We start from the raw sequence: 23,673 nt of genomic DNA on the forward strand, positions 1-23,673 counted from the left end.
TTCTTATATAGCACAAAGGCGGACCTGAAGGAGAACAAGAAACTTATGGGGCGTTTCCTGGTGTAGTTTTTACGTCACTTGCCCTTCCCCTTCTCGTTGATTGGTTGAACACTTTTGTCGTTGAGGAGTTTGAATTTCCCGCTCATACGTTTATTCTCCTGCTTCAGGCTCAGTGATAGAAGGATTTGGCGGGTGATTTTTAAAACATCTCTAGGATCGTCTCCAGGGGTAGGACAGTTGCTTCATTCCCGGTACACAGGAGAGACTTAGCGCAGGAAGTTACTCACACTCCCGTCGTCACATGAGAATGAGTTACCGAGGGTGCGGGCTGTGAATATTATAATTCTTTTTGTGCGGTTCAAGTACAAAGTCTATGGGGTGAACTTATATATCTTCTGTGCTGTTACCATCCATACAGATTATCCTCGTAGTCTATAACAGAAAGACTCCGATTATACAGATAGGGGGCGCTCCAATGCAGATAGGAACAATTCTGCAGACTACTCCACCCATTATTCCCAGCAGCAGCTCAGATTGTTATAGTATGACAAGCGATGTGTGACACCTCTAATAACGACCCGATTCCACATCGCTTTATTTTCTCTAAATCTCTCATCTTTCCTATTGACTTGTTTCATGTGTTCACCACTAGATGGTGATGTTACCCTACACGCTCCTTCTGAGTGTCCATTATGTATGTAGATGTTTTGGATGCTATGAGCAGCTGGATCGACACAATCAGCAGATCAAGTAAAGGCTGAATAATGAGAAGGAAAGGATGTATACCACAAGGGGGAGCCGGGCTCTGCAAGGTACAGCATGATGTGGACAGTCATGTAGAAAGGTTTGACTGGGTGTTCAGACGCCGGCTAATTGTTAGAATGAGCCAGGGGAAACGTGTCTGAGCGCTCACCTCCCCCATGCTTTGCCTTTTCTGACTTGCTGTAGGTAATGGGTTCAATAAACAGACAATGGCGCCATCTCCTGCAGTAAGCAAGAGAGTGAAGCGCACAGCCGCCTGCTTCTCCCGACTTGTTCATCGCATTTATTCACATCGATAGAACTATACACCCCGACCTCTCTCTGTGTGGCTATAAACTACGAGGATAATCTGTATGGATGGTAACAGCACAGAAGATATATAACTTCACCCCATAGACTTTGTACTTGAACCGCACAAAAAAGAATTATAATATTCACAGCCCGCACCCTCGGTAACTCATTCTCATGTGACGACGGGAGTGTGAGTAACTTCCTGCGCTAAGTCTCTCCTGTGTACTGGGAATGAAGCAACTGTCCTACCCCTGGAGACGATCCTAGAGATGTTTTAAAAATCACCCGCCAAATCCTTCTATCACTGAGCCTGAAGCAGGAGAATAAACGTATGAGCGGGAAATTCAAACTCCTCAACGACAAAAGTGTTCAACCAATCAACGAGAAGGGGAAGGGCAAGTGACGTAAAAACTACACCAGGAAACGCCCCATAAGTTTCTTGTTCTCCTTCAGGTCCGCCTTTGTGCTATATAAGAAAAGAGCGATGTGGTAGCGCATACTTGTTTTCAAGCTATTTCGAAGATGTCTGGACGCGGTAAAGGAGGGAAAGGACTCGGTAAGGGCGGCGCTAAACGCCACAGGAAAGTGCTCCGGGACAACATCCAGGGCATCACCAAGCCTGCCATCCGCCGTCTAGCTCGCAGAGGAGGCGTCAAGCGTATCTCCGGTCTCATCTACGAAGAGACTCGCGGCGTTCTGAAAGTCTTCCTGGAGAACGTGATCCGTGACGCTGTCACCTACACCGAGCACGCCAAGAGGAAGACCGTCACCGCTATGGATGTGGTGTACGCCCTCAAGCGCCAGGGCCGCACTCTCTACGGCTTCGGAGGTTAATTCTCCTTTTACCCACACCTAATAACCCAAAGGCTCTTATCAGAGCCACCCACATGATCAATAGAAAAGCTAGAATTTGATATATTCGTGTGACAGTCACTGACGCTACTGTAGGGACTGCGCTATATTAGAAGACTGATGAAGCTTTAGTAATAAACAAACTGGAAGCAATCGGGTAAAGACCTTGATCTAGAGAGTATTGTTGCCCCTTGTGGGTATAGTTACGACTTCGATTCTGGACTCTTAGAAGTGAAATTCCCGCTGTTTCCCGGTAAGGTCAGGACTGACTGTTCTCCCCGATAACTGTACAGTATATACCCCCGAGCCTCTCCTCCGCCACCTGTATATCCCGAGCAGGCTCCTGGCTGATGTAGGACTCGGTTACTATATACTGCACATTATCGCTGGAAAATAAATCTCTGGGTTGTCCTGCAAGCAGAGGCTACACCCGATACTTAGTCACAAACAATTGGCTGATTATCCGACCTTGCTTTGATTTTCCCGCTCCACCTATGGGGATTTATACAACAGCCCGACGTCTATGACTACTGTTCCTTATGTTATACCGAACATTTCCACATGCAGGAAAAAACCGCAGCTGAGATTCATACGTATCCTCTGTAGATATGGATTTATTGCTGAACTGATGAGCCCCGGAAAAATTCAAGCTGAGAGGAAAATTGTAGTAGGGATATAGATAGATATCTATATATCTATATATCTCTCTATATCTCTATCTCTATTATAGATATCGATAGATATATAGATAGATAACGAAGCATAAAGTTCTTGGCCGGATATTCGCCTCCTTTCAGCCCCTGCGATCAGTGCTAAGGACTCCAAGCCTAATGTAGTAATGTAACCTGCAGTCACATCATCCATAACCGGCAGTCGCTCCGCTCTCACCGGGTAACATTACTATATATGTAACATGAAGCAGCTGTACTTCCACAATAGCAATCACTTATAAAGCAGCGGATACACAGAAGCTAGAGCTCTATAGTAGACAATGTGGGTGGCTCTTAGAAGAGCCTTTGGGGTGATAGAGAAGAGCAGGACACGGGAGCAGATCACTTGGCGCTGGTGTACTTGGTGACGGCCTTGGTGCCCTCGGACACGGCGTGCTTGGCCAGCTCTCCCGGCAGCAGCAGGCGCACGGCGGTCTGGATCTCCCGGGAGGTGATGGTGGAGCGCTTGTTGTAGTGAGCCAGGCGGGAGGCTTCCCCTGCGATGCGCTCAAAGATGTCATTGACAAAGGAGTTCATGATGCCCATGGCCTTGGAGGAGATGCCGGTGTCAGGGTGGACCTGCTTGAGCACCTTGTACACGTAGATGGCATAGCTCTCCTTCCTGCTCTTCTTTCGCTTCTTGCCGTCCTTCTTCTGAGTCTTGGTCACGGCTTTCTTGGAGCCCTTCTTGGGCGCCGGGGCAGACTTGGCGGGATCAGGCATGATAACGCACGGTACTCCTTCACACAGAGAGAAGAATGCTGCTCTCACTCCCTCCGCAGCCGCATATATAGGCAGCCTATGTAAATGAGCACTGCTGGCTGCTGGCTGTGCTACTGGAGGAGCCAGTCATGTGACCTGTGACACGTCATTTGTCCTACCCAGTGAGGTTCTCCTTCAAGTCCTCATTCCATTGTCTGAACTAAAATCCATTTAATACAAGAGCCGAAAATTTATAAAACACAACAACCAGTCTCTGCTGCATAAAAACATATATCTCGTTAAGTTATTGTTATTATATTTACCTTCTAGTCCATCTGGTTAGACTCAGACACTGTGAAAGCCTTGGACACCACAGTGTGTTATCAGAGGACATGAAGCAGGCGTTTTCCATTGGTTAGTTATTTGATAATGTGAACTGTAACATTAGACATGTAACATGTTTCTTTGCGCCTTAGGACACTTGAGTTAGGAAGGTTCTGAGCATTACCTGTTTCCGCCACAAGATGGCACCAAAGTTAAAATTAAATGTCACATTATAGCAACGTATGGAGCGCACTAAAGTCTATAGTACCAAAGCTCCAATGAGCCTGGATGGAGTTAAACAAACTTCAAATTTGAAGGTGGATGGAAAAATATGCAGACTGAAAACAACGGAGACGTTATGTATATCATCATAAATTAGACATTAGAATTCTGAAGCTCCATAATATCATATCATGTGTGGGGTGGTAGCAGGTTAAGGTAGAAATGAATGGAGACACAGTGTGTGGACAATTTGCTGCCCAATGAGTATCCAATAACGAGAAGTAGATTTCAGAATCGCAGTGCACTTTGGCTATAGGTTTATTGTAGGTAAATTACCAATCCTTGGATCTCATGATAAAACAATCACTTGATTTTTACCACAGCGGAGATAATGACTATAAAAATATTTTTACTAATACATACTATTTGTTATGATGTGTTTACATAGACAGATTTGTCTGTGGAAGTTTTTTTGGCTTCAAAAATCTCTCAGACAAATCTGTCTGTCTAAACGCACCCTAAAACTACGTTTTCACGGAACGATAATTCGCCCGATCGTACGATTAACGATGTCGGAGTTACGATTTTTTTTCATAACGATCAGCGTTTAGACGGTACGATATATCGTACGGAAAAATCGTTTTGCGATCGTTTTAAGTTGGCGCGCCCGCAGCCCGGCCCGCCCGCAGCCCCTGCCACCCGCTCATCTGCAGCCTGGCCCCACGGTCAACCGCAGCCCCGCTCCGATCGCCACCCCTGCTGCCGCCGCTCCGATCGTGCGCCCCCCCCACTACGACCACGAGCTGAAGAGAAGCACTGATTGGCTGAAGAGGAGCCGTTTGAAATTCCTGGCTCCGCTCTTCAGCCAATCAATACACTGAAGAGGGGAGTCGGGGATTTTGAACATGAGGGGAAGGGGAGAAACATAAATACTATACCAATTCTCCTCTTTCCTCTCCAGCAATGGATGGCTGCTCTGAGACAAGCGCCGGGTTCCTTTGTTCTCCAGCAGAGCTGACGTCAGGACCTGGCTGATGGACACATTGCGCCAACTCTGCCACGCAGAAAAATTATCAGATACCAGGTGTACACAGGTGCTGAAAAGTATTATCACCCTGCAGACTATATAGGAGTATACAGATGTGATTAGACACAAAATACAGAACAATTATAGGCTATCTGTTTGCTCTCCTGTCATATGTCATATGATTCATACTAAGGGTGCGTGCACACTCTGGAATTGCCGCGTATAACCCGCTGCGTATTCCGTCGCTTGTCCCCGCACGCGGCGGTGCGCATTTCCGCCGGTGCCATAGACACTATTCTATACATGGGTGGATTACGCATTCCGCCAAAAAAATTGACATGTCACTTCTTTCGGCGGAATGCGTAATCCGCCCGTGCATAGCATAGTGTCTATGGCACGGGCGGAAATGCGCACTGCAGCATGCGGGGACGAGCGATGGAAAACGCTGCGGGTTATACGCGGCAATTCCGTAGTGTGCACGCACCCTTATAAAGGTAAAAGTATTCTGTCCTGTAAACTATTCTTTAGGAAAAGCAGAGCCCCAGGAGTGTTTCATCTTATGGCAATGTTCACACAACGTATGTTTAGCATAAATCACGGCCGCTGTTGCATTTCCATTGGAATGAATGGAATGCCGGCAGGAGCGTATACACATTGAATAGCGGTTGCACAGACATGTCAGTTCACACAATGGTGCGTGCGGCTCCGGGCCGGCTATACGCTCCATTGTGTGCAGCTGTGAATTGGGATGCGGGCACTTACGGGTGCGCCTGCATCCGAAATCACCAGAAATAAAGATCATCAGTAACACCATAAGTTCTGTGACCCGCCCAGGTCACAGAATGGCCGGTGTTATACCATGTGGGAAAAAAGCCTAAAGTTACACTACTTAATTAAAGAGGACATGTCGGGGTGACAGGCTCCCGAACCCCGCTAGAGCCCCTCATACTTACTTGATCGCGCCGGTTCCCTCTTCTTTGGCCGGTCCTGGGACAGAGATATCCCTGTGTGGGAAGCCCAGCAACTAGATTGCTGTTGAGAAAGATGCCAAGAGGGCATCAAAACGCGTCCAGCCAATTTTTATTCATTTTAATCTTATAACTATCCGAATCACAAGATTATTTCTGCAATAATTCATCCAAGAAAATAGCTGAGTTTGAAATTGCCGCCAGAATTACACGAGGTCCCGCAGGCAACAATCTAATCTGAGCATGCACAAGATATCCAGCCCATAAATCAGACAGCGAACAGCGCTGCAGGCGCTTACTGCTCAACCAGAAAACGCCGCACAGGAACCTCTTCACCAGACCCGATCCGGCCTGAAACCAGCAAACGTCGGAAGGGTGAGAGGTGCACATTGCACCAAAACGCTATTTTTACTATTAAGCATTATATGCATCTATAACTATCAACAGCAATCTCAAGAGACTTTAAGCGCTATTTGTTGCCAATTGCCACATGCATTTCCTATTAACAATAGCGTTCTAAAGAGATATCAAGCGCTATTTTATATACTAAAAATCAGCTACCTGAAAAAGCTTTGAATAAGTACCGTATGTAGAAAGCTGTATACAGCCAGTGCTAACCATCATCGCTGCACTGGAAATAAGCAATGATCTAATGATGACCGTTTTCACTATTATGCACGGCTAACAAGGATTAATTACCGGCATATTAACATCCGAACACTAGATACAGCCATTTGGATGATTGTTATCTGATGACCTACCCTTGATCAGATGAATTATTTCCTCATTTATGAACATTGACTGTTTATATTTAATCATCATTCACTCCTAATTAAGCTACATTGCCTGATAATCTATTGCAGCTAATCGGATGAATGTAATCTTGTGAACTACTCGTGATCAGATGAATTATCTCCTCATTTAAGAACATTCATTGACTGTTTATATTCAATCCTTGTTTACTCCCAATCAAGCCACACTATCCACAAAATATACATCGGACAGCCTTTCTTTTTCCATTTTTTTCCCATCTCTTTTTATATTTCATCACTATTTTTTATTTTTATTTCCATTTTTTAACTCTTTACTTGCCGAATCTGCTTCCATGTTTATATATATTTTTTTGCTTATATATATATTACTAGTCTCTGGAACCAGATAAACTTCTTTTTAGATACATTTATGAATGCTATTATAAATAAATGAAATTTCTACATTCTAATCTTTAATATTGTCTCAACTATCCATATATATACACATAATTTTTATAACTTGTTTTGAGGACCTTATTTGTTTTCTCTTTGTGCATTCTTTCACCCTTGGGGTATAGGGTATCAAGGTTAACCTCGACAGGCTATAGGCAGTTGAATTCACACTACTCCTCTTTCGCTCTTCCTTTAATTCCAACTGGGCCTCTTATAATAGTTTACCCAATAGTGTCTCATATAGTACGTAACTCCTCCTTGTACTGTCAGGTATACTATTAACTCCCCCCCAATAGTGCCCTATAGTAGTAGGTAACATCCTCCCATCCTCTCTGACAGGGGCATAACTAAGATTTATGGGGACCGCTTTGAGTCCGCTGCGGGAGGGGGTTGACTCTGGGGGCCGCTCATTATACAGACTACAGGATGCCAGGGAAGCTGAGTGACCCCATTTTACAGGATGCTTGGGAGGCTGAGTGACCCCATTATACAGGATGCCAGGGAAGCTGAGTGACCCCATTATACAGGATGCTGGTAAAGCTGAGTAACCCATTATACAGGATGCCAGGGAGGCTGAGTGACCCCATTATACAGGATGCCAGGGAAACAAAGTGACCACGTTATACAGGATGCTAGGGAGGCTGGTGAACCCATTATATAGGATGTCAGGGAAGCTGAGTGACCCCATTATACAGGATGCCAGGGAAACTGAGTGACCCCATTATACAAGATGCTAGGGAAGCTGGTGAACCCATTATATAGGATGCCAGGGAAGCTGAGTGACCCCATTAAACAGGATGCAAGGGAAGCTGAGTGACCCCATTATACAGGATGCTGGGAAAGCTGATTAACCCATTATACAGGATGCTAGGGAGGCTGAGTGACCCCATTATACAGGATGCCAGGGCAACAAAGTGACCCCGTTATACAGGATGCTAGGGAGGCTGGTGAACCCATTATATAGGATGCCAGGGAAGCTGAGTGACCCCATTATACAGGATGTGAGGGAAATAGAGTGACCCCATTATACAAGATGCTAGGGAAGTTGGTGAACCCATTATATAGGATGCCAGGGAAGCTGAATGACCCCATTGTACAGGATGCCAGGTAAGCTGAGTGACCCCAATATACAGGATGCTAGGGAAGCTGGGTAACCCCATTATACAGGATGCCAGGGAGGCTGAGTGACCCCATTATACAGGATGCCAGGGAGGCTGATTGACCCCATTATACAGGATGCCAGGGAGGCTGACTGACCCCATTATACTTACCATCCTTCCAGTTGTCCATGGCGTCTTTCCTCATTTGGCTCTGTGCTGGTTAGTTAGCCCCGCAGTGGGCACCGAGGGCGGGGCTTACCGCGATGGGACTTTCCTGGACTGTAGGCGAATATGGAGAGGAGACATGGCTCCCGGCTAAAGGATGCGCCTGGTGCATGACTTCATTGCCTGTGCTGGGATGCTACTTTTCTCTCACCACAGCTCCATGGGGTCTCCGTTTTTACGCCATGTGTCCTAAGGAAAAACTGACTTGTTATACATGTTCCTCAAGTTGGTACGATTACAACGATATGTAACATGTTTAACTTTTATTTTTATTTGATGGCCTGTAAAAAACTCAAACCATTAACAATTATATGTTCCTTAAAATCGCTCCATTCCCAGGCTTATAACGCTTTTATCCTTTGGTCTATGGGGCTGTGTGAGGTTTAATTTTTTGCGACATGAAGTGTTTTTTCTATCTGTACCTTGATGGCGCATATGCGACTTTTTGACCGCTTTTTATTACAATTTTTCTGGATTTGATGCGAGCAAAAATGCACAATTTTTCACTTTGTAATTTTGTTGCGCTTACACCGGTTAACTTGCAAGATCTGGAATGTGATAAATTAATATTTTGGGCGATTACGCACGCGGCAATACTAAACATGTTTATTTATTTTTATTTATAATATGGGAAAAGGGGGGAGATTCTGACTTTTATTAGGGGAGGGGGCTTTTTATTAACAACAACACTTTTTTTTTTTCTTACACATATACTAAAAGCCCCCCTGGGGGACTTCTAGTATAAGCACACTGATCTCTCATTGAGATCTATGCTGTGTTCTATTGGGGGGGGAGGGGGTTGTCGGTAACATATTTTTAGGAACATTTATCACAAGATCTGTAGAAATCTTTAAATATTTCTAACAGGTTATCCGACCCTCAGGATAGGCCATCAAAATTAGGCAGAGGAATTCCACTATATTTGATTATTCTTTACCCTTAGAATGAATTTGAATGTTGCCTCCACTTCCCATGATGGCTCTGCATGTACACTGCATCTGGTCCAGCAGATTATCAGGTCAGTGATGGTGCTGACAGTGGTATATTCATGATGTTACAGGATGTCACATTCTGTTTTTTTATTTTGTCTTCTGCATACAGCACAAGACGACTCCCCTCCTCCAACATACAGTCCCATGTAAATCACATCACTCCCCTTCTGCAACAAACAGTCCCATATAAAACACATAATTCCCCTTCTGCAACATACAGTCCAATGTAAATCACATCACTCCCCTCCTCTAACATACAAGTACGGAGTCACTAGGTTTATATTTCCAGTTGACTCAGTTTGTGCCATTTAAATAAATGTCATTCGCTTTTCAATAGGATACCTGCAAAAAGGGCACAAAAAGCTGTGTGATCCCTAACATGTTCACACTGCATGATATTTTTGTAGCAAATGTTAGCTCAGAGTCGGTAGGGAAGTATGAAAGGTTGCACTCACATGGTGTTTCCTGGAATTTTTTCTGGTGGTGTTATTAGGCTTTCAGAAGCATAGCCCACTCAAGCTATAGCTTTTGTGACATTTTAACTTTTTCTCACATTTTTTTCAGCAAAAGAGGGTCTATCCAGCATGTGCAAAACATCCAAAGAAGAAAAGAGAATAATTGTGGTACTCATCAGTTGGTATCAAAAATTTGCACTTTATTCCAGTTTTCAGTTGTGAGGAGAAACAGTTGTTGCCTATGTTTCTCTTCCTCAGGACTAAAAAATTGGAATAAAGTGCAAATTTTTGATACCAACTGATGTGAACCACAATTATTCTCTTTTCTTCATTGGGATGTTTTACAATGGACTGGTGTGAATGTAGACCACCACCAGCAGTAGTGACTAGGCCAATGATGGCTAACCTCGACACTCCAACTGTTGCAAAACTACAACTCCCATCATGCCTGGACAGCCAAAGCCATATCTTTGGTTGTTCAGGCATGATGGGAATTGTAGTTTTGCAACAGCTGGAGTGTCAAGGTTAGCCATCACTGGACTAGGCTGTACCAGCTACATTCAAGACCTGTGGGAGCACAGCTGAGGACACTCTCGGCCGTTTAAACTTCCCTGATAGTGCCGAGATAGCGTTTATCTTTCATGTCTATCTGCCCTGTGTGCCTGTATGTTGGGAATTCCTCGGTTAACATGATTAAAGAATCTAGACTAAATAAATTTAGAAAAAAATCAAGGGCAAAAAAAAACACACCGCAAAAATGGCATCATGAAGATGAAAAAGGAGAAGGCTGATTGTGTCTTTGTTTTAATTTGGGTGATTTAAATAGGTGTAATGTCACCACTACTGAATGTAAATGAATATGCTGAATTCTCTGTGCCATTAAAGTGGTTATCCAGCAATAAAAAAAGAACATGGCCACTTTCTTCCAGAGACAGAACCTCTTTAGTCTCCAGGTCAGGTGTGGTTTCCAATTTGTTCCATTGAAGTGAATGGAGCCTGAGTTAGAAAACCTGCACCCAAACTGTAGACAAGAGTGGTGCGGTCTCTGTAAGAAAGTGATCATGTTTTGTAGCACTGGATAGCCCCTTTAATACTCTGAACTAAATGGATAGGCTGGGTTCTCAGTCACTGCATACTCACCTGGCTTCCTGGAGTCCACTGCAGTCTTCTTTTCCTCCATTCTCTGCAGGTCCATGATTGATGGCACTGAAGCACCAGAGCACCGAGGGAGAGAGCAGCCTTTTGTGGCAAAGGACATAATGCTGCCTGCGGCCACAAAAGTGTTTGGTAGGGTGGGGATCCAGTGGCTTCTCCTCCAGTAAACAGAGAGTGTTCTATAAAGGGAAACTAACAGCAGGTTCTTGCATATTTACCTGCTGTTAAAAAGGTACTCTGGCCATTTTACTCTATTGCCATGTTGCTGCCTGGCGAAAAAAATTAACAAGTAGGTTATACTTTCCTCTCTGCAGTCCCCACTGTGTTCTCTTAAGAGTGGAGGCAGGATCGTTCACTGGGAGGAGAGGGGAGTGCAGAGAGGTAAAAATAGAATGTTTGTTATATTCTCTGCCAGGCTAACAACAAATGGCTGCCATTTTGGAGTATTCTTAAAATACCCAGATCCTCTGCTCAAGATATTGGCCATGGAGAGATACATTATTGACCCTGTGCATTGATGGATGACGAGGAAGACTGAGTAATGTCTTATTGATGTGTTACTTATTATTATTATTATTATTATTATTATTATTATTATTATTGAGGATCCATAACATGAGGCTCCAGGACGTACATGTAGATGGTTACAACCAGCTCAGTAATCATCTCGGTGACTTCATGTATACCCCAGAGGGTGAGAGGTGTAGAGTCTCTGCTATATGACCTATGGGGGAGGGGCTGTTCTAAGCTCGTACTCAATCATGCTTATACCACAAGGCCCAATTCCTCATTGTAGTATAACGCCTTCCCTTCTATGTTCTCTGTGATTATTCAGCATTTACCTGATGGATTTCCTGGTTCTTTCCATATGGAGAATCCTTCATAAAACTCGAAACATTAAAATACCTAGAAAGCAAATTAAAGGAGAAGTCCGGCGAAAATTATTTTTTTTATATGTTATTACTTATGGAAAGTTATACAATTTTCTAATGTACATTAATTATGGGAAATGCTCATATACTGCTATTTCCCTTAATTTAGTGTATCAGGAAGTGTTAGAATTATCTCTGAAGCAGTGACGTCACGACCAACGGTGTAATTCCTATGGAGTGTCCAGCAGGGGGCGCTCTATATATAGAAGTCAATGAGTACCATTGACTTCTATATATAGTGCGCCCCTGCTGGACACTCCATAGGAATTACAGTGTATGTAATGTAATGTAATGTTATGCACTGTACTGTTGTGACTTTATGAATACATTTATGGAATACTTTGGGGAGCAAGTGTCCTTGCTCCCCAAAGTATCCCATAAATGTATTCAATGAATACATTTGCAGGGCACCGAGCAGGGAGGGAGGTGCCATCTACCACCCCCCCCGGAACGGGGCGGGCGAGCGAGCGGGTAGTTAGGAGCGGCGCGGGCGGTGGGGAATCAGCGGCGCGATCGTAAGTTTGATGCCGGGAGGAGGAGGAGGAGGGGGAGCGGCGGGGGGCATGAATATCAGCCCCTGTGTGAGCGGCGGCGGCGGCGCGGGCGGTGATAGGGATAGCAAAAGGTACTACTCCCCCATTATCTGTAGATAATGGGGGAGTAGTGCTTTGTATATGTTCCCAGCACCGAGCAAGGGGGGGTGGGGTGGTAGAAGCCACCCAAGTTTATCATTGAAGTCAGGTGAGTCTACTCACTCATTGAGAAGATGCTGCATCGCGCTGGACTCAGTTTTATTTAATGCACAAGTTCAGTCACATGAAACAAGATCTAGAGTTTCTGTTCTTCATCATTACATTAAGAGCATGGGTTATCCTGGTTGTAGCCTGTAGAGTTTTTATTTCATACATGGGATTAGTGGGTTGCGTTTACAATAGCAAAATTTGGATGTATTTTGGCACCCACGTTACAGCCACAAGTCCTGTCTGATGATCCGAACTGACATTTTGCTTGTGGAGGGAGAAGTGCACCTATATTATGCCTGTTTCATGCACCAGACAGTGTGCGATTCAGCAGGGAGTACTGTTAGTATGTGGCTGTGCAGTACTCATCTCATTTTGTGGTCCATACTAGGTGGTAAAGCTAGTAGAGATGTGTTTTCCATGTAGGAACTATTACTATGAAATATTACAGATAACTTAACCCTTAGCCGCACCAAGATGTTACTGTATGTCTTGGTGCTGAGCTGCAGGTATAACGGGAGATTGGGATCCGACCTCTCGTTATATCAGGCGGCCCTCTCTTACATGTAGCAAAGGGCCACCACTTCAAGCGGGCATGGCCTGATTGCCGCATGTTATAAATTAACTCCTTAGATCTAAGGGGCTTTAAATCGGTTCCTGCTTCGTCACTGATGGACCTCTTATCCCTAGGTCGCAAGCCTCAACCATCTGTGTGTGGGTTTTGCCGCCGGATCGACTGACAGAGGCTGCAGGACAAGCCTCTACCTAGGGCTGGGCAATTATGGCCGAAATCAACATCACAGTTAATTGAACATGCATCTTCAATAAGGATTAATGAACAATTATTATGCCACGCCTTTTTGTAAACCACACCCCTTTCACAAGCCACACCCATTTGGACATGCCAAACTGCAGATTTCTTTGTTTCGGTTTATTGTTTCTAGGTTAATTGCAGTGAAGCAGGAATTCTTATAATAACATACTGCATATATCTCTCTATGCTATATATACGTTAACCACTGTGTTATATATGTCCACTTTGTGTCCTCACTCGCTTTCTCTGCATAGAGAGCAAAGTGCACAAAGAGATAAGATTTCAGTGTCCACTTTTATTATTAAATAATTATTATAATAATTATTATTTATTTTTATTTTTTTATATTCTTAGCTGCTCCTCCACCCCGGAAAACACGAGCTGAGCTGATGAAAGATATTGATGCTGAGTATTATGGGTATAGGGATGAAGATGATGGGGTGCTGGTTCCTCTGGAGCTAGAGGAGGAGAAGAGAGGTAATGCTCTTTGATCATCATGGGGTGTCCATTCTCTCACTATATATTCCCAAAGCTATACAATGTCAATATTGTGGTTTTAATGTAACATATTTTTATTGACTATTTATTAACAAGATTCTTAGAACATAGTATAGTACAATAGAATGAAGCTCATATATGCTCTATACCTACCTACGTTTCTGTGACATACATATTTTCAGGCCATGAAATGTGTTGTGGTATTACATCTCCTTAACCAGGGGGCAGTTTGCTACTAAACTCCTTCTAGGATGGCACAGCCTGTATATAGTTGTCATAGACCTAAGCAAAAAGAGCAGTAACATTGTATACATAACCTCCTGAGCCTTATCACTGGGGGCCTTTTCTGTTTTCTGCTGCATATTAAAGGGGTAGTGCGGCGCTAAACATTTATTCACAAAATAACACACATTACAAAGTTGTATAACTTTGTAATGTATGTTATGTAAGTGAATGGCCCCCTTCCCTGTGTTCTCTCCCCCACCCCAGAAGTGTGGTGCATTATACTCACTGCATTACTGTCGACCCCCAGCCGCGATCTTGGGACAATGACGACATCTTCGGGAGGCCGGCTGAACCGCTGCAGCCGTCCCTCATGCCGGCCCCCCTCTGCCACGTCATCAGCTGCTCAGCCGCGATTGGCTGAGCGTAACTGTGCTGTGTTTAGCACCGCACTACCCCTTTAATCTTACATGGCCTGGACTGCTTACTAGATTTGCTCATGTGATGCATATGAATATCTATGAATCTGTTCTTGTGGGCATGCCAGTATTTATAAGACATTGTCATATTCTAATGTGTTTTTTTTGTTTCTTTTGTAGCCATTGCGCAGGCTGTGGAGAAATGGAGACTGGAGAAGGAAGCCCGTCTGGCATCTGGAGAGAAGAATGAGGAGGAGGAGGAAGTGAATATCTATGCAGTGACTGCTGATGAGGTGGGGGCACTTTTCAGATTAATGTTGCACTTAAAACCATCTTATTTGAAAGTAAAGGATGTGTACCATCAAGACAATGTTGTCCAAAGTATTGGGTGGCTACACCTTATGCTAAGCTGATGTCTGGTCCCTAATGATGTTACGCAGTGCCTTTCATACATATATATGCTTCCCAGCAGTGCTGCCATGCCACTACAGAGGTGCTGGATAGAAAGCTATTTCTCTTGGTTGATTTGTAGTGAACTGGATAGTTTTTTTTTTTTTTTTTTTTTTAAATGATGTTTCACTTTTACATTAGTGAACATTAACTAGTTATATTATGATCACTGATACAATACACTGCAATACAATTGTAGTGCAGTGTATGGTATATGTCAGCATTTTGCTGACAGGAAATCTACACAGCCATGCCTCTGAAATATCCATGGCAGGCCGAGGGGCCTTCAGAAGACACCAAGGACTGCCATGGAAGCAGATCGGAAGGCAGACCACACCGCTGGACCTCTGATTGGTAAGTATATTCTAACAGGAACCCATTACATGCCACAGTCATGATTGGACAACAGCATTTAACAAGTTAAACTACCCGCAGCAGAGAATTCTCCACTAGGGTTGTTACAGTGGGAGTTCAGCTGATTCCCTGTTGTGATGATGATGCAGGAAATCTTTTTTCCAATCCCGATGTAAAAAGGCATATAGATTGTAATAAGGCCCATTAGTGACCGCCATGTAAAGGCGTATTGGCAATCACTAATGGTTTAAAGTGACACTGTCGCCCCTTTTTGCATTCTGACTTCTCTACACATGTGTAATGGGTAAATTTAGCAGTTCTCATACCTTACTTTATATCATACGTCATGGTGCTTGTTTAAGTAAAAAGTGATCTTTTATCAACTGCTGATTGTGCTAAGTGGGTGGGGCTTCACGGCAACAGTGCCACATAGCCCTTACCACAGTGCCACTGTTGGCTCCGCACCTCCATGACGTCATAGGCACATCAGCCCCACCCCCTCGCCACCTATTAGAACAGGCTGGCCTAAAGATCTAGGCCCCACCCCCTCTAGGTCGGCCCATATCAATGGGCCTTGAGGGGGTGAGGCCTATGCGCCGATGACGTCACGGAGTGGTGGGGCCAACGGTGGCGCTGTGGGTGGGGCTAAGTGGCGCTGTTGCCGTGAAGCCCCATCCACTTGACACAATCTGCAGTTGATAAAAGATCACTTTTTACTTGAACAAGCATCATCACGTATGATCTAAAATAAGGTATGAAAGTTGCTAAATTTACCCATTACACCTGTGTAGAGAAGTCAGAATGCAAAAAGGGGGTGACCGTGTCACTTTAAAGTAAATCTGTCAGTTCTTGGACACAAACCAAGCTACAGATAGTGTCATGTAACTGATCATGCAACAAATATTAAGTGTCAGAGAGGCATTGGCTCTCTGCAGATGTACCACAGGTTAGCATGCCTCCTCGCTCCACCTCAGTCTAAAGGTTCAGTGTGTGTGCTGCATGGTAAGGACTAGGAGCGATAAGGAGTGCTAGCCTGTTGCACTTGAGCAGCTGGCCAACTTGACACTTCATGAATGATAAAAATTCATGTATAAGTAATATCCTATATTGGTATTATAGAAATCCTGTGAAATTGAAAAACAGGGAGGTAATGGAAAATAACAAACCACTTTGAAAATGGTCTGGGGAAGTAACAGAGAGTACGTCATGTACAACCTTACCATGCTATAGACTTATTTTTATTGCAGTGTCTCAATCTTGCCCAGGGCTTTGTATGTGGCTGTGTACAGGGGACACATATCAATGCACCGTAGTGACTAAAACAAAATGTTTATTATTAGTCTTGATAAAATATAAATATGTTAAACTATAATTTAAGTGACCAAAAAATTAAATTCCTCAGATAAAAAGCCCGCATGTTACACTTTAAAAAGAGCCCTAACTTGTGTGGATATCTTGTGCAGTTGCTGAGATTTCCCCAGTTGTTCGGCTCAAACAAATAAATGAATTTTTCTCCTGGCTGTCAGAAAGTGGGCGTGGCCTTCTCTCTCCCTCAGTGCACACCACAGCTATCTCTACTGTGAATCTATGGGCTGCTGGTTGGGTCTCAGTTGATGGAAGATGGGTGATCTGTGATGACAACTAGCTGGGACATCCTCTTTATATACTCCAGGGTTCTCCAACCTGTGGCTCTCCAAAACTACAACTCCCAGCATGCCCTGCTAGCCTTTATATGGCAGGACGTGATGGGAATTGTAGGAACACTGGTATAGTCAGTCACTATGACAGATACAGTTCTACCAGACATGCAGGGATATGTATACATCACTACAAAGATGGCTGCATAGTGATAGTGGAGAATAATGGCTGCACACATGTAGGGGGTCGCAGTATGACGGTGGGATCAGGGCAACCTTACACAAGACCCAGGGGCATAGCTAGGGGTTCAGCCTATGGGGAGCGAGCCAGTCTGAGCGGGAACCTCAGCAGACAACTATCTATCTATCTATCTATCTATCTATCTATCTATTATCTATTATCTATTTACCTTTTATCACATATCTGTCTAATATCTATCAGGCAGCATGAGGATGATAGGGTGACCTTCATTATACTTAGCAAAAGATGCTGGGAAAGCTGGGTGACCTCTATTATACTGGCAATAGGGTGATAGGAAAGCTGGGTGACTGTCGAGGTGCCTTCCCAAAGAAGGCCTGCTGTTGTTGGCTGTCTCCTAATTAAGTTGGAGAATGGGTCCGGATCCCCTCTCCCACACCATGCACTTAGAATGAAGACACAGACAACGTATCTTGCAAACAAGTCTGGTGTGTTCTCATCTCTGAGAACCCACCTTTTTATACAGGAAAAACCAATGGATATGAATGTAAAATGCAAAGTCATACACTATACATGTCATCAACTTCAAAAAACTAATAACTATGGATATATTTTGACAGGTATGGATACACAATAAGATTAAATGTTCAATTAAAATTGTTTACATAAGGATGTTGATACATACATAAGGATGCTAAAAACATTTATCTGCTTATGAGAATTATAGAATAATATTTATTATCTGCTGGGAACAGGTTTATTATCTGCTGGGAACAGACAGTAGACCAGCTGTATATCCTTAAACAGGTTCAGTCACATAGGAAAGTTCCATAATCTCAAGACCAGCTGTATATCTGTATATCCTTGAACAGGTTCAGTCACATAGGGAAGTTCCATGAGAAAAAGTTTTATTTTTCTTTCAAACTTTGGATGGAAAAGGATTTATTTTTCTTTCAAACTTTGGATGGATTAACTCATTCCTCTCAGTGACCTCTATTATACTGGCAATAGGGTGCTGGGAAAGCTGGGTGACCTCTATTATACTGGCTATAGGGTGCTAGGAAAGCTGGGTGACCTCTAACTGGCAGAAAGAGTTAATACTACACATGATGTACAGCCCCTTCTGCCAGAGTACCCCACCTGCTGCAGGAGCAGTGGGCAGGGCTTGTCTTACGGGGGTGGGGGGCTTATCAGGATATTCATTTGTTTGTCACTGTCACAGGGTTAAAGCTGTTATCCAGCGCTACAAAAACATGACCACTTTCTCCCCCTCTCTTGTCTCCAGTTCAGGTGTGGTTTGCAATGAAGCTCCATTTAATTCAATTGAACTGAGTTTGAAACCCCACCCAATGTGGAGAGAGAGGGAAAAGTGGCCATGTTTTTGTAGAGCTTGTATACTTAAAATTGAGACAGTGAGGTAGGCAGAATTCCAAGAAGATTCCACTCGAATTGTCCCCTTCTTGTCCTCAGTGTGCACGCACCCTTGGGCCGTGTTCACACAACGTAAGTTGTGTATTAATCACGGCCGTTGTTGCTGATATTCAAAAACGACCATGATTAATATACAACTTATGTGCGCTGCATTTTGAGGGAATCCCGGACGGAGTGTATACACATAGTATACACTCCGTCCGGGATTGCTAGCGGCCGTACAAAAAAACTGACTTGTCAATTTTGTCCGACTGCTATTCATTGAATAGTGGCCGCACATCCCTGACAGTTCACACAATGGAGTGTGCCGCTCCGGCCGCACTCTCCATTGTGTTCAATGGTGAATTGGGATGCGGGCACAAATGCGGGCACAAATTCAGCACAAATGAAAATCATCCAGATGGTACTGCAGTACCAGCCGCAATGATCTTCACTGACACCGGCCGTTCTGTGACCTGGTCAGGTCACAGAACGGCCAGTGTTTCACAATGCGTGAACATGGCCTTTTAGTAAAAGCTGGTGAAGTCTCAATGTGTTTTTCCCTGGTGTAACGTTAGACATATAATAAAAAAGAGGTAGAATAAGATATATGGTGAAGGTATTAGATGAAAATACTGACCATAACAAACAGTGGTGTGGATGACCAGGCTCCTTTAGAGACGTTAACTATGGTCCAGAGTGGACCATATGGAATGGCAAGAGGACACAGAGAGAAGTTAGCTGGGGGAAAGATCAGAAGCAACGTGAGAAAATATTACTTTACCGAAAGAGTAGTAGATGTTTGGATCAAATATACCATAACAGAATTTAAACATATACCTATATCTATCTTAAGATAATAAAGGAAATACTAAAAGGACAAACCAGATTGATCGAGTGTCTTTTTCGGCTGACAGTCTTCTATGTTTCTATGAAAAGAGAGCGTACAAGGGATGTCCTGGTGCTTCTTGTTTCATATCCTTGTAATGTTGATTTTTTTTCAGTCTGGAGAAGAAAGTGATGATGAGAACGATAGAGAAGAGGGACAGCAGAAGTTTATTGCCCATGTTCCAGTACCATCTCAAAAAGAGGTAACTTATTGTCAGATAGGAAGCTTTATTATGGCCATTTACTTGAATACAAAAGTGAGGCTCCAAATAATGTTAACGTAGAAACGCCGATGCATGGAACTTTCTCGCATATGGGACCTTTCCAACTTCCGGTGCCAATTGCGACTGCAGACGAAAATGTAAATTTCTCCACAGTAACAGAATATGCTTTAAAGGGGTTGTCCTGCACAATCACCACATGCCCTTATCCGCAGCACAGGGTATACCTAACTGATTGCACAGGCTTTGATTGCTGGGACCCTCTGTGATTTTGTGAATCCCCCTCCCCCCAGTAGTCAGTCACCCCATCCTCCATGATCAGTTAGCTATCCCTATCCTATCATTTTGTGGGATAGGACAACCTCTAAGGGTTCCTTTACACAGAGAGATTTATCTGACAGATTTGTGAAGCCAAAGCCAGGAATGGATGTGAGAAGAGGATATATCTCAGTCGTTCCTTTATAACCTGTTCCCTGTTTATAGTCTGTGTAAATGCACCCTGACAGCTCTTTGAAGCCAAAACCAGGAACAGAGAGATTTATCTAAGGGTACTATTACACGGAACGATAATCGGCTGAATCGCGATGTGTAATAAATACAACGATCAGCCGATGACAAAGTTTATCGGCTGATCGTTGATATGGGTTTGAACCTATAACTGACGGGCGCCGACCGCGCATCGCCACGTGTAGAAGCGGTGCGCGGCCGGCGACTGACGATTAACATTACCTTTCCAGGCTGCAGGGCTCCTCTTGCGGTCTTTTTCTCCCTGGGTCCCGCACGCTCCAGCTTCAGAGCTGTCTTGCTGACTGGCCGTGGCGGTCCCGGTCTGTGATTGGCTGAGTGGCCTGTAAGCTGAGACAGGCTGTTCTGAAGCTGGAGCGCACGGGACAGAGGAAGAAGACCGCAAAAGGAGCCCTGCAGCCTAGATCGGTAACAATGTCCTTGCAGCCCTTGCTTTTACTTTATAGACGTTACCTATGTCCTTGCAGCCCTTGCTTTTACTTTATATATGTTACCTATGTCCCTGCAGCCCTTGTTAAACGATAATTGAGCCCTGTAATAAGCCCAGTAAACGAGCGCCAATCTAGCAGATCGGCGCTCATTTACAGTTCTTATCGGGCCTTCATCGGCCCGTGTAATACTACCCTAAGAGAGGCCATCAGCAACAGATCAGTGGTATCTAAATTCAAGCAGCCCCAATGAGTTAAAGCTCTGTGACCTCTTCATTGTTTACCAGGCACGTCTCTGTCCATTTTGTCTGGAATTGCAGCTCTCTGTAGCAATGTCCAGGGCTGTGTCTGGTACACCTTACAAGTTATCCATATCAGATTAGTGACCTCTTTATTAAGTCTAGACCATCAATATCAAAGGGGTTATTCCAAGATTATAGTTAATCAACAAATGAATGGAGCAACAATGTACATGACTGCTTCAAACAGCTGACTGGTGTGAGTGCTAGAAGTCTGTTCTCCACTGATTTAAAACGCTACTCATGGTGTATCCTCAAACTGTTGGGGTTCAGCAACGTTCTCTGAACCCGAATGCTTGGTATGTGATTCCCCTTGCCTGCAGAAGTTGGATGTTGCCCTACAGCTGCAAGGAAAACCTCCTGTATCCATGTTTTCCAGGTCTCCCTAGGGGGGCGCGCATCTACTTTTTGCAGTCACTGGCAATCAAATGCCTTAAGTTCTATAGGGCTGGATACCCTCCTAACTACAAGAGGTTAAAGATTTTCTACAGATCTGGTGACAAATGTTTCTAAAAAAATTGAACCCTACATTTTTGAATTGGGCTTGTAGAAATCCATATGCATGTTGCAATAACAGCACCTGCGTGTTATCCCCCTATACTCATTTGATTGTATTATTATTTCCCCCCCCCCCCCCCAGATTGAGGAAGCCCTGATACGACGAAAGAAAATGGAACTACTTCAGAAATATGCCAGCGAGGCGCTCATGGCTCAAAGTGAAGATGCTAAACGGCTTTTAGGTGTATAAAATTGTAAATATAACCACCAGCCCTCCAGGTCCTTGTAAATTCTCCTACCTTGTTACATTTTGTACAGAAAATGAAAAATATAGATTGCTTTTGTACAAAAAAAACCAAACATTGTGGTTGTATAGGTGTAACTATTTGAATAAGACTTCAATAGCAGGTACAGCCATCCGTTTGGATAAATTATGTTTCTTTTAAAAAAAGATATAATCCAACCATTACATACTACACGCCACCTTCATATATAACTAAATTATTTAGTTTGTGCATCAGTAAGGGAAAGCGGGAAAACCTTCTCTTTCTGAGGATATACAGTGAACCAGACACACATGAATGGCCATACAAAACAAAATAAAAGCTGTTGCTGACTTCATATTGTATGTTTGCTTCCCAGATGACAGTGCACAACACTCCTGTAACCTATGGGCAGTATATATAGTAAGGAGCAGCTCTCCCATCCCACTCAACGCAAAATAATAGTTTATTCTTCCGTTGCTTCAGTCAACAGTATGGAGCCCAGGAGACATCTTTTGGGTGTCGGGTTATCCATACTTGCCACCTACAAACACGAGATACCTTGGAACAATATTGTTAAACACTGCCATGAAGCTTCCAAGTCTTTGACTTCTCTTCAGATCATTTGAAGAGGGCTCCGAGTGATATTATGCGGCCTAAATTACAACCACCAGTACCACCGCTTGCAGCCAGAAACATCAGGTACCCCAGACCAAGCTGTGTGCGCAGAGGCCCTGAGGTATTCGTACTGTGGAAAGTCAAAAAACTGAAAACTGTTGCTACAGATTGTCGCTGACAAACTGATGACTAACACTATAGATTGATGCTGACACTACAATTCACACTTTTTGGGTGATGTCTCTGGACCGCCCCCCATGTGTCCTGTTTCTTAAAGTGACTGTACCACCAGGCCCAGGCTGAAGCACTGGAGACGGGCCGACCCACCCTTAGTGGGAGGAAACCCTAGCCCCTCTGATAGGGTTCCAATGATTCTAATGGAGTCACGTTATGGAGGGGCTGGGGTTTCTTCCCACTGGGAGTGGGTCGGCCCGCCTCCAGTGCTTCAGCCTGGGCCTGGTGGTACAGTCACTTTAAGCCCTGAAAATACCTCTTGTGGCTACAGGAAGCATTATGCCTCCAGCTCCAAGGGGCTGCTCTCTCTGGCACACAGAAGAGATGTCATTTGTACACTCAGATCTCGGACAGGAAGGTGGTAACAGCCCAGGGAAGATCACTACATGGGTGTGTGTGGCTAATGTGACTAGATTGCTAATACCAAGCCATACAATGCTATAGCATTGCAACGATCAATGAGATTGATGCTCTGTTGGTAAAGTCTGGTTCAGACAGACACTATTAGCAGAGACTCTTTGGAAGGTAAGTATGGAACTAGAGATGAGCGAATCACTTTGTTTGATCTGCGATTCGCTCATCAATCCACTTGCCTTTCAGCGCTGCTCCACCCCGGGTGCTGGGTAAATACAGGATTCAATCCTTGTAAACTGGGAAAAATTTGCCAGGATTGGATCCAGTTTTTCCTGGCATCCTGGGAGCGGAGCCGCTCTAAAAGCCTGGTGGTATGAGGAGCGGATTGCTGATTTGCTCCTCTCTCTATGGAATCTTTGCTTTTCTAAGTAACCCATCAGAAACCCACAATCATGTAGTGGTGGTGCAGATCGGGTACTTGCCATTCAACACTGATCGCATTAGATGATAGCTAGTGTCATTCATTAGCTCAGGAGGTCTGCTACGTGTAGTTACATACTACCAATGTCTATGGAGGGGGCTCAGCTTCTCAATTCAACCCTACAAATTGCTAACATACATACATATTACTGGCATGAAGGGGTTAAGTGCTGGTTTACTTAAAACAGGACAAATTCTAT

The 23,673-nt window shown here is 44.1% G+C and overlaps 3 protein-coding genes across 3 annotated transcripts; 2 read left to right on the forward strand and 1 right to left on the reverse strand.

Annotated features, from left to right (window-relative positions):
* Positions 1 to 1,569: 1,569 nt before the first annotated feature.
* On the forward strand, positions 1,570 to 1,909 carry LOC138789955 (histone H4). Its single transcript, XM_069968833.1, has one exon. It carries the CDS (start codon positions 1,576 to 1,578, stop codon positions 1,885 to 1,887), a length of 312 nt encoding a protein of 103 aa, XP_069824934.1. The 5' UTR covers positions 1,570 to 1,575; the 3' UTR covers positions 1,888 to 1,909.
* Positions 1,910 to 2,864: 955 nt separating this feature from the next.
* Positions 2,865 to 3,363, reverse strand: LOC138789954 (histone H2B 1.1-like). Its single transcript, XM_069968832.1, has one exon. The coding sequence runs from the start codon at positions 3,336 to 3,338 to the stop codon at positions 2,958 to 2,960; it is 381 nt and encodes a 126-aa protein (XP_069824933.1). The 5' UTR covers positions 3,339 to 3,363; the 3' UTR covers positions 2,865 to 2,957.
* Positions 3,364 to 11,605: 8,242 nt separating this feature from the next.
* Positions 11,606 to 21,802, forward strand: LOC138789334 (pre-mRNA-splicing factor ISY1 homolog). Its single transcript, XM_069967940.1, has 5 exons — positions 11,606 to 11,684; positions 13,831 to 13,953; positions 14,796 to 14,908; positions 19,670 to 19,756; positions 21,667 to 21,802. The coding sequence occupies exons 1-5, from the start codon at positions 11,606 to 11,608 to the stop codon at positions 21,772 to 21,774; spliced, it is 510 nt and encodes a 169-aa protein (XP_069824041.1). The 3' UTR covers positions 21,775 to 21,802.
* The last annotated feature ends 1,871 nt before the right edge of the window (positions 21,803 to 23,673 follow it).

This window comes from Dendropsophus ebraccatus, chromosome 4, assembly GCF_027789765.1.
Source record: "Dendropsophus ebraccatus isolate aDenEbr1 chromosome 4, aDenEbr1.pat, whole genome shotgun sequence".
Classification (NCBI taxonomy): Eukaryota; Metazoa; Chordata; class Amphibia; order Anura; family Hylidae; genus Dendropsophus; species Dendropsophus ebraccatus.